The following is a 16494-nucleotide window of genomic DNA, read 5'->3' as shown; positions in this document are numbered from 1 at the left end:
AGAGTAATTAATGGCCACAATGATTTGGTGTTCAATAAACCTCAAAATCCAAGCTTTGGGGGATAAGAACACACTATTTGACAAAAGGTGCCAGGAAAACTGAAAAATGTCGTGGCAGAAAATACACAGAGACCAACATCTCAATTCAAACAGAAAGATAAGGTCAAAATGAATATTTGATCCAGAAATAAAGGGTTGTACCATAAACAATTAGAGAAACATGGAAATGTTTATCTGCCAGATTTATGAATAAGAAAAGAATTCATGATCACACAAGATACAAAGAACATGACAAAAAATGAAATGGACAATTTTGATTACATTACATTTAAAAGGTTTTGTTCAAAAACCAATGTTATCGAGATTAGAAGAGAAACAACACATTTTTTAAAAAATTTATGAAGTGTCTCCAACAAAGGCCTCATTTCTCAAATATATAGAGAACTGAGTCAAATTTATAAGAATACAAAGCACTCCTCATTTGATAAATGGTCAAGGTATGAGAACAAGTAGTTCTCAGGAGAAGAAATTAAACCTATATACAGTCATATGAACAAGACTCCAATTCACCATTGATTAGACAAAAGCAAACTAAAACAACTCTGAGTTATACCTCACATCTAGATTGGTTAATATTACTAAAAAAGGAAAATGATTAATATTAGAAGAGATGTGGAAAATTTGGGACACAAATATACTGTTGGAAGAACTGCAGTGTGATACAACTATTCTGGAGAATGTAAAGAAAAGATTACATCATGAGATGGGTTTTGCAAGAAAAAGCAAGAGATGGAATGTTGAGCGAACTGCCAATCAACCAAAGGAAGAGAAGATTCCAAAGAGAGTCTGGTCAGGAGGCAATTAAGAAGCCAGCAGCTGGAACAGAGGCACTTCTTCCCTTAGGATTGTTGGGAAGAGGCTGTCAGACAGACTTGCTCTGGATTCCTGATTATCCATTGATTGAGTACTAGGAAGATTGGGAGCTTAGCTCTGAAGAACCTTGTTAGTTTTGTTATCCATATCTCCCCATAGGAAATTAACCCTGTTTCCTGAACTTAACACCTTGGGAGAATCCTTCAATCAACAGGAAACCCTTAGAGATTAGGGAAACCTTATTCCCCTCTCACTTTCTCCATTTCCCTTATTTCCTTTACTTTAAGAATAAAACCCCTTTTAGTAAAGAGCTAGATTGTGAGACCAGTCCTTGAAACCCTCTTAAATCTTACCATTTGGAGAAAAGCCATTTGAAATCAGCCGAGAGATACAGGAAGTGGTGTGGGGGGAATGAGTGCAAAATCCAGCCTTTGCCCTAGCTGGCTTCCTGTGTCCCAGTCCTTATTACCGTATATACTCTTGCAATAGTGTCTATTACAATTGGCACCCCAGATGGGAAATCTTACCCATCCCAGTCCATGATATACACATTGAAAGAAGATGCTGTTGCAAATTGTTTGCGGACTGCTGGTATTAACTGTTATTGCCTGCTATTGGCTGTATACCATCCTATATACTGCTGTGACTACTGTAGTCATAGACACTATAAGTTTAATATCAAACACTATGGCTTTTATAACTATCATGCCATTTACTACAATTACAAGAGCAATATGGAACCAAAGGGCCATAAAACTATGCATTCCCTTTCATCCACTAATACCACCATTGGGTCTATATCTCGAAGAGATCTGAGGGGAAGAGCTGAGGGGAAAAGGACCTACCTGTAGCAAAATATTTTTAGCAACCTTTTTTGTAGTGTCAAAGAACTGGAATCTGATGAGGTGTCCATCAATTGGGAAATAGCTGAATAAGTTGTGGTAAATGGTTATAATTGAATATTACTATACCATAAGAAATGACAAACAGAGTAAGTTCAGGAAAATCCTGGAAAGACTTATGTGAACTGATGCAAAGTGAAGTGAGCAGAATCAGAACACTGTATATAATAACAGAAATAATGTACACTGTTTAACTGTGAAATAATAAACTATTATCAGCAAAACAAGTTTCTAAGATATCCACAAAGGACCCATGATAAAAAATGCTATCCACAGCCAAAGAAAGTATTGTTGGAGTCTGATTACAAATTAAAGCATGCCATCTTCCTTTATTTCCTTCATGAGTTTCTTATTGTATGTGTGATAGGTGTTTTCTGTCATTACAGGAACAATATAGAAGTATATATATAGAAGTTATTGGTATAACAGAGATGTATTGTATCTCAGGGTTCAGAAATAGCATGAAAGGAACCCCAGAAGCACAAGGGAGTAAGGGAGTGAAGAGTGAAGAGCAGTACTTTGTTTAACTGAACAACTGATATGTCGGTAGGGACAGGAAACTAAAAGACTGTGAAAATGGGTGAAATGACTGATCAGAGAAGATGAAGAAGAGAAAGTTCAGAATAAGGAGAGTAAGGAGAAATAGAGGAACACAAAAGGTTTTGATCATAGAAAGAAAATGCAGATTGCACATCTTGGAACAGTGTCAGGTGAAATAAGATCAAGGGAGTGACTACCCTTGAAAATGGCTGACAACGGGCAGAGAAAATATTCCTCTTCTTTGTGACATTTTCTCTGAACCATGGAATTTAACACTTGATCAAAAGACTTCAACTTTTAAGTGTTAAATTTCATAGTTCAGAGAAAATGTCACAAAGAAGAGGGAGATTTTCTCTGCCCGTTGTCAGCCATAAAAGCCATACTCTTTTATGTTCACTCATATCCCCAAGCAAACCCCTTTATTCAGCTCTGATCTTTTTGGAAGATGATATTAAAGAAATTATCTCAACTGTAGAAACTAAGAGAAGCTCCAAGGATACAAGAATGGATTTTAAGAGAAAAGCATCTGACCTGAGGTGGACCTAGAAGAGAAGCTGAAGATATGCTGTGGGTCTCAGAATCTCTGGAAGGGGGAATACTTGATGGATTGGGTGGAATACGGGAACTCAATGGTTTTGCCGGTTTTTTTCTAGTTGTCTCCAAATTTCTTCTCTGTTTACTTCTTTCTATAACAACATTAAATGTAAATAAAAACTCAATATACAATCATTTATTTAAAGTATATAATGCAATTTTACAAATTCTACCAGTTAAGAGAATTGTTAACTTCCTCTTTTTTTTTTGCATTGAAGCAAACTAAAACTCTTCATTTTATAACACCAAAAGGAGTATCCTCTTTAATCCTAAAAGAAAATTAAGTCAATATGGGACAGATAGGTAAACACAGTGGATGATATGCCAGGCCTAGAGTTGTCAGGACCCATTTTTTACCCTCTGGAGGTAAAGAACTAGGAAAATTAATATTTTGATACTAATTATATATAATTAGCCATCAAAATAAGTACCTATGATTTATATTTCTGTCATTCCTTTTTTGCCAGTCTATCAGGCATTTGTATTTGTTTAAATCATCACAGGAAGCTAAATAGAATTAAGATAAAACCAATTATAAATTTTTTTATCTAATATCTTGAATTGTGCTGGATCATAACTCCTCCAGGGCCAGTTAAGATAACATATAATCAATATAATTTTCTCCCACTGAACAAGTATTAGATTCATTACTTTAAGAAGAAAGAATGCCTTCCTTAGAACATTGTAACAAAGGGAAAGTAGGTAGGAACTAGGAAATATCCCTTTAAAGTGTTGTGTTTTGGCCTTTAAAAAAAAAGTTTTATTTTAGATTACTCTAATACTAAAATGAATAATATGGAAATGGGTCTTGAGTGATAATACATGGATAACCCAGTGAAATTCTTGTCAGCTCTAGGATAGGGGAAGGAAGAGGGGAGGGAGAGGAACATGAACCATGGAACCACAGAAAAAATTTTAAAAATAAACAAATAAAAATTTAAAAAGTGTTGTTTTAAGTATTTTGGTGTCTTTGTTTTGTGTTTTATTGTTGTTGATGTTGCTGTTGTTTAGACTATAAGCCTTACATAAAGGAGATTTCTCAAGTACCTTCAAGGGAAGTTTTCCAAGTTTTTTTAAGCAGGTCTTCCAAGATTCCAACTACATTTCTCCAGCCTCGATCAAATGCTTCAGCTGTTACTGCATCTTTGATGCAGAGCGCAGGGGAAATGGGAGGGAGTCCATGTTTATTCCTTTGTTGATTCTTTCTAGTTTTCTTGAGTTCCACACTTTCATCATCACTTAAAAGAAAAAGTAAATTCTCATTACCAAAATTGGTCAATTTCTGTTAATGAAAAAAAATTTCCTTTACAAAAATTATTGAAATGGTCAAACATGCATTTATTTCACGATAGATTTCATTGTATCTATGTCAATAACTGATAGTAAGTCATATACCAAAGGATTACCAATTAGTTTCAAGTCTGGGAAAGATTGACTAAGTGAATAAAGGGACCACATGGCAATGGAAAAGCTTCACTATCATATCACAAATTAGAACTATTTGTACTTGTAATGCTAGGGTTTTTCTTCTGAGATTCCCTCCAGTTTACCCTATATATACAACTTACATATACATAGCTGTCTGCACATAGTCTTCGTCCAATAGAATGTAAGCTCCTGGGGCAGCTCAGTGGATAGAGAGACAGATCTGGAGATGGGAGATCCTGGGTTCAAATCTGGCCTCAGACACTTCCTGTTGACCCTAGGCAAGTCACTTTACCCCAATTACCTAGCCCTTACCACTCTTCTGTCTTGGAATGGATACTTAGTACCCATTCTAAGACCAAAGACAAGGGTTTAAAATTTAAAAGAAAAAATCCTGTAAGCTCCTTATGGGTAGGGATGTTTTTTGCTAACGTTTGGCACATTTTAAGTTATTAATTAATTGATTGATTGATCACCTTGAAAACCAAGGGATAAGGGAACTGGCTGCTAAGCTAAATACATTGGAGTTTAAATCCCATCAACTCAAACAAATACTGGGAGTGTGACTCTGGACAAGTTAATCTCTCAGTGTTTTAGAATGTTTTCTAAGATTATAAAGGTGAATTGGTTCAAGGATTGTCCATATTTAAAAACTGCCTTTATCAATGAAATAATATATCCAGTCCTAATCAACATAATGGATCTGGGAGAGTTTGGGAGGGATCAGTTAATCTTCCCCCCTTATTTCACACAGACAGAAACCAAAGTCTAGATAGTAACGAATGTTTTTCAAGCCATACAGCTAGTTGATAGGAGAGGCAGTATTACATCTTGTGAAATAACTCACCAGCATATGCTCTCATTAGTACACCTGTTGTAAATTACTTTGCAATAAAGAAATTCGTAAAGATATTTTGACTTGAAATCCTGGAGTGTTTCCAAAGGGCACCCCCAGGAATTTGAGAACTACAGCATCATCATACAAGTAAAAGAATTTGAAGACTCAAACTCTAGTTAAACAATGACACTTTTGAAACTTCATCCATATTTGTGAAAATCAGTTCTACTTACAGATCTTTGTCAAAAGCAAAATACTCTTCAATTTTTCCATCCACAGCATAGATCTCTTCTTCTAAGAATGATGCATTTATGTCAGGAATAACAGAAGAAATCTGGGTGTAATCTGCTGGGACAAGTTTGGAGCCTGAGAGGCACAGCCTACAATAACCAAAGCCAATAATCATAAATTATACTTGGGAAGATGTTCCAACAGTCCCAGGCTAGCATCTGCATGATTATAGCTAATGCTTTTACTTTTGTGAAATAACAGAGGATTCCAAAGGAAAGGATCAGTCGGATAAAATTTTCTTTTTGAAACAAACTATTATGCTTTTAAAAATGAGATAAAACTCAAACTTTATCCCTCAAAAAGAAACAAAATCCTTAAAAGGTTTTCTATAAACCTGTCACCGTATGAGCAGAGGTTTTCCTTTCCTGAGCAGGAGAACTCAATTTGAATGTTACCCATCCATTGACTCCCATCACTTCAGAGAACTATGGAGCAAGGAGACTAGACTACCAGGAAGGGTTTATCTTTTGCTCCTACCCCTCCCCCTTTCACTTTGTGGTAGACTGAAGTAATATCGCCTTGCTTCTTGTACCACTGTGAAGTTCCTCTAATATTGAGATTACCTCACCAAGTAATTAAGCTATATAATTAGGGCAGGGAAACTAGCTTTGCTCCAGGAAGCTGACAGAGAGGAGGGGAGTTTCTCTTTTGCCACAAGCCCCAGAATCCCAATATAGTCTCTACCCCTGCTAGTTCACTTAGATCTAGGCTACCATACCACTAGGGCCTCAATATAATGGGTTCATTTTTCCTTCCTCTTCCCAGTGATTAGAGGAATCAGGGGGCATGGATGAAGGCATCAGGGTTCACTTAGAGTTGGAAGAAGTCATCTAACCAACCTCCTCATTTTATAGATGGGACACAGATGTCCAGAGAGTTGTACTGTACCCAACATCACAGACAGTGAAAGAAACAGAATCTGAATCCAACTCTTCTGACTTCAAAGTCAATGAATTTTTTTTGTCTTTAGCACATTACTCATCAGTATTCCAAAGGATAAAGATAAGGTTCTTTGAAAAATACTCTCCTCTTCTACTATAATTACTCCTAACTGAGGTAGATTAGTCTCTTCCCCATTCTCAAACAAATTTGCCTTGAGTACCAGAATTCTTAGCTATAGCCTTGTCAGAAATACTCTTCTTCAGTCCTTTTAAGGCAGGGGCTTAAGCCAAAGTCATTTAACTAGATCTCCTGACCTATCTCAGCCTCAGAAAGGGGATTTTTGGGAAACTGTTCTCTGACCATCTTTCCCTCAAATCCAAATTTCTGTTAGTAGGGCAGTTTTCTGGAATATTAATCTTCCATTAATTACTAAATATCAATCAAGACTTTTTTTCCTGGACAGACAGATGATCACAAGTAAGATAAATATGAAAAAACCCCACCTTCCTAAAATCAAAACAATGATACAGGGTGAAGAACTACCAGGTATGGTAGAAACAATATTATATACCCCTAGCCCCACTGAATTTAAGCTAGGTTTTTCTTTAGAAGAAATTGAAACCATCTTCAAGATTTGATTGACTCAAAGATAACTAAAGGCTCAGGCTATTGAGACTTCCTGCTAACCCTAATCAAAAAGAGCCGCAAGGACCACTGATGCTTGGCTGGCAAACCACAATGGACAACTTTGAAGCAGGGGAACTTCACTCAGCAGAATCAAATCAGGGTGCCTTCAAGGTGTATCCTGCTTGACTATACTTCCCCTCTCCCCCCATGACTAAATAAATCTCCTTTTCTTGATTGTTGAATGAACTGTGAATGCTCATTTCATTTCTACACCAAATCCTAACTACTAGGAAGCTGACCTGAATCTGACTTGGTCCAGGACACTAGGAGGGAGTCTTCATAATGACTACAACCATATAATGAAAACAGAACTCGCATGAATCACAATGAGCAATCCTGGTCACAGAGAGCAGATGATGAAATACATTCCTCTCCTCCTGGTGCCAAGGGGGACAATGACAGAAAGAGAATAATGTGTGCGTGAGCTACAAAAAGCAGAGCTTTTTGGTTGGGTCCAATTAGCTTCTCTTCTTGGTACAAGAGATGGTGCTATGGGGGGGGGAAGGGGTCAGATCAGAAAATGACAAGACTAAAATCTCAGGAGGCATCAATAAAACTTTAAAAAAGAAGAAGAAGAAAACATACTCTTTGAGATTGCTATTGCTTTCACAGAGATCAAGTGAGGACTTGGTACAAACAGAACTAGCAGTATTGCTTGGAAAATGTTGAAAACCTTCATCTGTTGGAAATATAAGCTGTTTTCCTAGAACCCTGTAAGATAGAGGAGGAAAAAAACAGATAATGATGACTATTAAAATAATCAGAAAAAATAACATTCTGAATTTTATAGAACATAAAGAATGTGGTAATAGAGGAAAAAATGTTGAGAAGGGGCATCCCTCCCAAAATTGGATCATATGTTTAGTAAACTAATCCTCTCATTTTTCAAATGAGGAATCTAAGGCTCAGACTTGTTCAAAGTCACACAGCTACAAAGAGTCGAATTCAGGTCCTCTGATTCTAAACCCAGAATTCCTCTCCTTGTATCACATACTGATATAAGAATAGAATTATTTAAAAAGTAGAATATACAGAAGGCTCACACACTTTTTAACATGTAATTACAACTCTTTTTTTAAAAAACCTTTATCTTCTGTCTTATAATCAATATTAAGTATTGGTTCCAAGGCAGAAGAATAAGGACTAGACAATTGGGATTAAGTGATTTGCCCAATGTCACACATCTAGAGAGTATCTGAGGCCAGTTTTGAACCCAGGACCTCCTATTTCCAGGACTAGTTCTCTGTCTACTGAAACATCTAGCTACCCCACGACTATCATTTATATAGCATTTTAAAGTTTGCAAAACATTTATATCTCATTAGAACCTTTCAACAACCCTGAGAGGGAGGTACTATTATTATTTCCCTTTAAAGATGGGGAAACTGAAATAGACAGAGGTTAAGGAGCCTGCCCAAGGTCACAAAGCTACTATCAGAGGGAGGATTTGAATTCAGTTCTTTCTGATCTTAGGTCCAATATGCTAACCCAACTGTCTCTAGGTTGTCTACTCATTGACATTTTGGATGTTCCTTGCTATTGGAATGCATCTCCCTATTCCAGAGAGGTAATTATAACCATATCAATTAATACCTACTAGTTTCACTCACATATTTACATCATTACACACCCTTGGGCTCTAGAACAGCATGGCAGTGATAGAGTTTATATAGTGAAGATATAAACAAAATAAGCCATTAGAACTTTTATGTATCTAGGTAAAGAAAACTTCTATTCTGGGCCTCAAAGATTAGTTTGCAAATGTATTTCTTTGCAGGTTGGTCCAACTTTATTCCTGTGATTACCTTCCATCTGTTTTATATCATCAACAAGTATTTATTTAGCACCTTCTATGTGTCAGGCACTGTGCTAGGCACTGGAGATTCAAAAACAATGAATAAAAGAGATCATTGTGTGAAAGCTATCTCCCCTGATAAGCTAAAAACACAAAGAGAACAGGAATTATTTCCCTCTTGCTTCTGTATCCTTAGTATCCTGCACTGTACATAATATAGAATATGTACTTAACAAAGTTTGCTGACTGATTTCCATATGATATAATATAGAATGAAGGCATTTCCAAATCATTAAGCTTTGTATTCCCTTTGGGCTCAGGGATTATTAGACATAGCCACCTGAGAACTGAGGGCAGAAAACTCCCCTTTGTACACTCCTGGTATTCTCTAATTTCAATATTTTCATTCAGACTAATCTCTCCCTAGGTAAGATGTTCACTGCTATTATGAATATAATTTTTTTATTATAGATGCCATAATTTCCAATGGAGGCATTAGATAAGTTGTCTACATCTTATGTCAAATTTGATGTCAAACTCAAATAGAAATGGGGGGGTCACTAAACCACAAATAAGAATCTCTGGAGTGACATTTTGACTTAGAAAACTACATATTATGTTAACTTTATGTCCTACTGAATTTCTTTTATTTTGTTAAATATTTCCAATCATATTTTAGTCATAATACCCTTGGGAGTGCAGTTGGCAGCACATTTTACCTCTAGTCTATATTGATTCAGTACTATATACACAATTATTTAGATGATTCAATGTTTCCCAAGTTTTTGCAACAAAGAGAACAATTTGTAGAGCCTGGAAGCATTTACTGGCTGATAGGGTTCTTGCTCTAATATTTCTAGAAAGCACCTACTCCAGAAAATCACAATCAGCATTTCCCTTACCTGAGATGAAGTGACCTTCTAGTCCACTCCTCACATTCTGCCTGCAGATTCTGGCAATGAGGGCTGATTTTCCCTTCAAAAAGCATTTCATCCACTTCTCGGAATAACTGCTGAACTTTTTGTGTTGTAGCTCTGTCAAACTCCTAAAACAGTAATACAAGTGGAAGTTTGTTCCTTAGGAATTATTCATAACCTGAAAATGTTAGAGTAATAATTTATTTTCTTTTAAAAAAAAATAATAGGTCTTTGATCAGAACAAGAAGTTTATAATCTTGGAAACCACACATGGCGTAGCACTGAGACTTCCCCAGGAATTATTTCTCTCTCCTTCCTTCTTTCTTTTCTTCCTTCCTTCCTTTTCTTCCTTCCTTCCTTCCTTCCTTCCTTCCTTCCTTCCTTCCTTCCTTCCTTCCTTCCTTCCTTCCTTCCTTCCTTCCTTCCTTCCTTCCTTTTTTCTATTAAATTTTTTATTTTTAAATTTTTCCCATGATTGAATGATTCATGTTTTCCCCTTCCCCTCATCCCTCCCCCTCCAAGAGTTGACAAGCAATTCCACTGTTATACATATATATTATCATTCAAACCCATTTCTATATTATTCACATCTTTGTAAAAGAATAATTCTTTAAAACCAAAACCCCAAATCACTTATCCATATAAACAAGTGATAAATCATATATTTTTTCTTTACTCCCACAGTTCTTTCTTTGGATATGGATAGCATTCTTTCTCATAAATCCTTCAGAATTGTCCTGGATCATTGCTTTGCTGTTAGTAGCAAAGTCAGTTACCTTGGATTGTCCCACAGTGTTATAGTTTCTGTTTGTAATGATCTCCTGGTTCTGCTTATTTCACTTTGCATCAGTTCATGTAGGTCTTTCCAGTACTTATAGAAATCCATCAATTCATCAATCCTTATACCACAATAATATTCCATCACCATCATATGCCACAATTTGTTCAGCCATTCCCCAATCCAGGGACATCCCATCATTTTCCAATTTTTTTGCTATCACAAAAAGTGCAGCTATAAATATTTTTGTTCAAACAGAGCCTTCCTCACATTTCTTTTTCTCTTTGGAATATAAACACAGAAGTGGTATTGCTGGATCAAAGGGCATGCATTCTTTTAAGGCCCTTTGGCCATGAATCCAAATTGCCCTCCAGAATAGTCAGATCAATTCACAACTCCACCAGCAATGCATTAGTGTCTCAATTTTGTCACATCCCCTCCAACATTTATTATTTTCCTTTACTGCCATAGTGTCACTCTGCTAGGTGTAAGGTAGTACCTTAAGACTATTTTGATCTGCATTTCTCTAATCAGGAGAGATTTAGAATATTTTTTCATATGATCATTGATAGTTTTGGTTTCTTCATCTGCCTACTCATGTTCCTTGACCATTTTTCAATTGGGGTGTGATCTGATTTCTTATAAATTTGACATTTCTTTGTATATTTGAGAAATTAGGCCTTTGCCAGAGAAATTTGTTACAAAAAATTTTTCCCTAGTTTTTTGCTTCCCTTCTAATTTTAGTTGCATTGGTTTTAATTGCACACACACACACACATACAAAAACCTCTTTTAACTTAATGTAATCAAATTTGTTCACTTTACAGCTTGCACTGTTCTCCATCTCTTGCTTGGTCTTAAATTCTTCCCTTCTCTATAGATCTGACAGACTATTCCATGTTCCCCTAATTTACTCATAATATCACTCTTTATGTTTAAATCATACACCCATTTTGAACTTATCTTGGTATAGGGTGTGAGATATTGATCTAAACCTAATTTTTGCCATATCATTTTCCAATTTTCACAGCACTTTTTGTCAAACAGTGAGTTTTTATCCCCAAAATTGGGATCTTTGGGTTTATTGAACACGACCTTGCTGAAGTAATTTACCCCTAGTTTATTCCATTGATCCACCCTTCTCCCTCTTCCTTCCTTCCTTCCAGCCTTCCTTCCTTCCTTCCTGCCTGCCTGCCTGGCCTCCCTCCCTCCTCTCTTTCTACTTCTTTCTTTCTTTCTTTCTTTCTTTCTTTCTTTCTTTCTTTCTGTCTGTCTTTCTTTCTTTCTGTCTTTCTTTCTGTCTTTCTGTCTTTCTTTCTTTTCTTTCTTTCTTTCTTTCTTTCTTTCTTTCTTTCTTTCTTTCTTTCTTTCTTTCTTTCTTTCTTTCTTTCTTTATTTCCTTCTATTATTACAGAAGAGAAACTGAAGATTGAGGAAATTAAAGAACTTAACCAAGATAACAGAGATAGTAAGTGTCAAAGGAGAGATTTGATCCCTTTTTCTGTAAATTATAGAGTCGGTGTTCTTTCTACTCTATCATGACTCAAATTCTGCATTCACATCACAGGACATGAAAAAAGGAAGGAAACAAGCATTCATCAAGCACGTTGTGTGTACCAGGATCTGTACTAGGTGATTTACAGCTATTATTTCATTTGATCCTCAAAATAATTCCATGAGGTAGGTGCTATTATTATCTCTATCTTACATTTGAAGAAACTGAGGCAAGCAGAGGTTGAATGACCTGCTCAGGGTCACACATCTTGGAAATGTATGAGGTTAGATTTGAATTCAGGAAATCTCCTCTAGGGCCAGCACTCTCTCCATTGTTTAACCTCACTTCTAAAATACAAAATATTCAGAGACATACATCATCTGTCCAAGAGGAGACTGAGTCCCGTTCAGTAGACACACTTCTTTCAGTGGTATTGCTTCGTATTCCAGACCAAGAGTTATTCAACTCTGTAGGGGTGGTGTTTCCACTTGATGAGACAGATGAAACAGACTCACTGTATAAGTTAAAGCAAATGTGCATTAATGCCATTTAGAGAGACATAGGATGCATGGATAGTTTTATTCTTTTTGTGATTCAATTTCATTTTTCTTTTTGGCTTTACTTGGGCTCATTTAGCCCATAAAATCAGCTATATTTGTATCTATCTACAGCCTGGAACTGAGCTTCTCTATTTATATTTTTTACCTAAAAACTGAATTAATTGTAATATGGAAGTAAACTTCTAAGGCTATGCCAACAGAGAATAATATCTGTCAACATTCTATTGTTGTTGTTCAGTTGTTTCTGACTTCATGACTCCATTTTTGGGTTTTCTTGGCAAATATAATGAAGTGATTTGTTCTCCAGCTCATTTCACAGATGAGGAAACTGAGGCAAACAGGGTTAAGTGACTTGATTAGGGTCACACAGCTAGGCTATGTCTGAGGCTGGATTTGACCTCAGGAAGATTTCTTACTTACTCCATGTCTAGCACTCAGTGCACTATGGCACTATCTAGTTTCTTTTCTTGACTATATCTACTTCTGTCATATCTGTCTACATCTATGTCTACATCTGTATAATTAATATCTATCCACACATATAACTTCAAATCTAGATCTATAGTGTCATACAAGTTAATAATCTAGAGCAGGGCTTCTTAATCTTTTTTGATCATTGACCCCTTTAATAGTCAGTCTGGGGAGGTATATTGACCCTCTCCCTTTCAAAATAATGTTTTCAAATGCACAAAATAAAGTCCCTTGGATTACAAAGGGAGCTAGTTATATTGAAATGTTGTTGTTTAGTGGTTTTTCAATCACATCTGCCTCTTTGTGACCCCATCTGGTGTTTTCTTGGCGAAGATACTAGAGCAGTGTCTTAAGTCTCTAGCTTATTTTAGAGATGAGAAACTGGGGCAAATTTTAATAGGAATTGGCCACACCCTTGAGGGTGACTGTGGTGTCATTTAAGAAATTATCACTCAGGGCAGCTAGATAGCATAGTGATTAGAGTGCAAGACTTGGAGTCAGCAAAACTGGACTTAAATATGGCCTCAGATATTTCCTAGTTGCCCTAGGCAAGTCACTTAATCCTGTTTGCCTCAGTTTCCTCATCTATATAATGAGCTGGAGAAGGAAACAGAAAACCACTCCAATTTCTCTACAAAGAAAACCCCAAGTGGGATTACAAAGGGTCAGACAAGACTGAAATGACTGAAGAGCAACATATTTACACAAATATATATTGTATACAATACTATATTCTGATCCAATCACTATAATAGAGTTTCTCCTAAGCTAAGCTATCATTCTATTTCTAGATATAGAGATGTATATGTAGTTTCCCAAAAATCTTTGTGAAGTTTTTAGCTTTAACAGGTTAATGCCATTTTCTGAAGACTAAGGAATTACCACTTGATGCTTTCTGTTATAAATTTAAGATCTATACTTAACTTCCCTCCCCATCACATAGCTAGCATACACTTCTCCATTCAGAAAGCCATAAGAGTGGGGGCAGCTGGGTAGCTCAGTGGATTGAGAGCCAGGCCTAGAGATGGGAGGTCCTAGGTTCAAATCTGGCCTCAGACACTTCCCAGCTGTGTGACCCTGGGAAAGTCACTTATCCACCATTGTCTAGCCCTTACCACTCTTCTGCCTTGGAAACAATATGCAGTATTGATTCCAAGATAGAAGGTAAGGGTTTTTTAAAAAAAAGAAAGAAAGAAAGCCATAAGAGAGAAAATTGGGTCATTCCTACCAGATATAATTGTGAATGGCTTCTTGCACATTTTTGGTGAAATGCTTAGGGAGAGGATCCTTGCTCTTTCTAGCAAAATGTTGCTCTCCAGACCCTTCAGTCAGACCTTTTCTGGAGAAAACAAAAACAAAAACATAGAAAAAGAGGAAATGGGCATTAATTCATTTACCATACTTAAACACCTTAAATTCTAGGAAATCTAATTACTGTGTATCATATAGTCAGTTCATAAACAGAGAATCATCCCTTTACATAGACTTGTTATAATCATTCAATAGGTATTGATCAAGAACCCACAGAAGCATGACTTAAAAAAAAGTAAGAAGAATAAAGATGAAGGAGAAGATGAAGAAGAAGATGAAGGAGAAGAATGAGGAAAAGGAGAAGGAGAAGAAAGGTCTATATTTGGCAAGAGAAGGACAAAGTCATGAGACCCAATAGAGTGAGTAAGTGCCCTTTATAATAGACATGTGAATCTCTATAGGCATTATAGTGGAAGGGGTATAAAAAGATATAGATTCCCAAGATGATTCTGATCCATGGCACTCCCCTTTTCCATTGTTAGTGACAAACCCTTTATACATCCTTCATTAGGAAAGATATGAAGCTGATTAACTGACTTCAATTTCAAAACCTATAGCAGTGATGGGCAACCTTTTGAGCTTGGTGTGTCAAAAATCGCCAAAAAAAAAAAAAGAGCATAACTCTGGTGATGTGTCACTTGGAGAAAAAAAACCATAGTTTTGCAATATTTATAGTTTAAATAACAAAAATATATAATTGTAATATATAACTATTTAATTAACCAAAAACTAATTATTTAACTTACCTGCTTAATGACTTCTTTGTTCATCTGTCAGTCAGTTTCTTTTGTTGGTTTTAATATTACTTAACTTGTGTGGAATGCCATGAACTAAGATAAATGAGAGGGGGAATTCTTTAACTAACCTGCCTATTAGTGACTTTTTTGTTGCTGAATTTCATTGGCTAAATCTTCAATTGAAGGTTGGTATTTTGTACACTTCAAGACCAAGCAAGCGTTACTAACTTCATCTGTCAATCTGTTTTTTTTTGTTGGTTTTGATATTATTTAAGACTGAGAATAAGGTCTCATGAAAGTATGTAGAGGGAAAAATTGTGAGTAAAGTCATTGCTATATTTTTCAGGTTGTCAAAAGTGTCTGGTAATCAGTTCCAGGCACTCCTCCTTTGAACGTGGGCCAGAGCCCTGCCCAGTCTTCCATAGGCCCTCTGGGGGTTGTGTGTGAGGGTGTTGGGGGGTGCTGCAAGAGCACAGGCTGTCATCTGCCAGCCTGCCTGCTTGAGTGCCCTCCTTCTGCAGAAGCACTCCTCCTCCTCACCCCTAAAGGAGCCCCACTGCCCCAGCCACCTGGCACATGCTGCTTCCCCATCCACCCACCCACCCCCACTCCCAGCCCCTAGGCACGCTGAGCCTGCATGCAGCTGCATGTCACCAAGAATGGCTACGTATGATAGTGCTGGCACAGGTCATGGGTTCACCATCATGGACCTATAGCATCATGTGCTAGAAATCAATCTATCTGTTAATTAATCCATTTACAAGTATTCATTCCTTGATTATAAATCCAGCATTGAATTAAACATCAGAGATAAAGTGAAAGGCTAACCCATTGTTCCTGCCCTCAAGTCATTCACCCTCTAACAAGGCAGACAAAATGTAACTATTAGATACATATGACATATGCACAGAGCCTATGAAAAATAATCTCCAAGAAGGTACTATCAGCTGGGGAAGCCATGAATGCCTTCCTGTAGAAGGCTGAATTCAAAATGAGTCTTGAAGGAGGTCAGGGTACTTAGGAGGTAGAGGAGATGAGAGAGTATATTGTAGCCATGAGGAATATGCCAAGGCACTGAGGATAAGAGAAAAGTAACTAGATTAGTGTAGATAGACCATATAGTGTATTTCAAGGAATAAACTGTAAGGAAACTGGAAAGAGAGAAAAGGGCTAGATTGTGAAGGGCTTTAAATGCCAACTAGGATTTTTTCTTCTTCTTCTAAGGCAGAAGAGTGGTACGGGTTAGGCAATGGGGGTTAAATGACTTGCCCAGGGTCACAAGCTAAGAAGTGTCTGAGGCCAAATTAGAACCAAGGACTGTATTTTAATTTAAAATCCAAGATTTTTTATCTTTTGTTTGAGATTGTATTTTTATAAAAATCCAAGATTTTGATATTG

The 16494-nt window shown here is 36.6% G+C and overlaps 1 protein-coding gene across 2 annotated transcripts in view; it reads right to left on the bottom strand.

Annotated features, from left to right (window-relative positions):
- The window catches only part of FAM149A (family with sequence similarity 149 member A), a 72295-nt gene that overhangs the window by 15780 nt on the left and 40021 nt on the right, over positions 1–16494 (bottom strand). For both annotated transcript variants that reach the window (XM_007496032.3, XM_007496033.3), the window contains exons 2-8: positions 14277–14387; positions 12393–12531; positions 9730–9872; positions 7618–7743; positions 5406–5552; positions 3957–4147; positions 2847–3001 (exon numbers count right to left, since the gene is read on the bottom strand). In XM_007496032.3, the coding sequence (XP_007496094.1) occupies positions 2847–3001; positions 3957–4147; positions 5406–5552; positions 7618–7743; positions 9730–9872; positions 12393–12531; positions 14277–14387 (1012 nt within the window). The remainder of the gene's footprint in view (positions 1–2846; positions 3002–3956; positions 4148–5405; positions 5553–7617; positions 7744–9729; positions 9873–12392; positions 12532–14276; positions 14388–16494) is intronic.

Source organism: Monodelphis domestica, chromosome 6 (genome assembly GCF_027887165.1).
Source record: "Monodelphis domestica isolate mMonDom1 chromosome 6, mMonDom1.pri, whole genome shotgun sequence".
Lineage (NCBI taxonomy): Eukaryota > Metazoa > Chordata > Mammalia > Didelphimorphia > Didelphidae > Monodelphis > Monodelphis domestica.
Note: the sequence above shows the minus strand (reverse complement) of the source record. Positions and strands in the feature narration are given on the sequence as shown.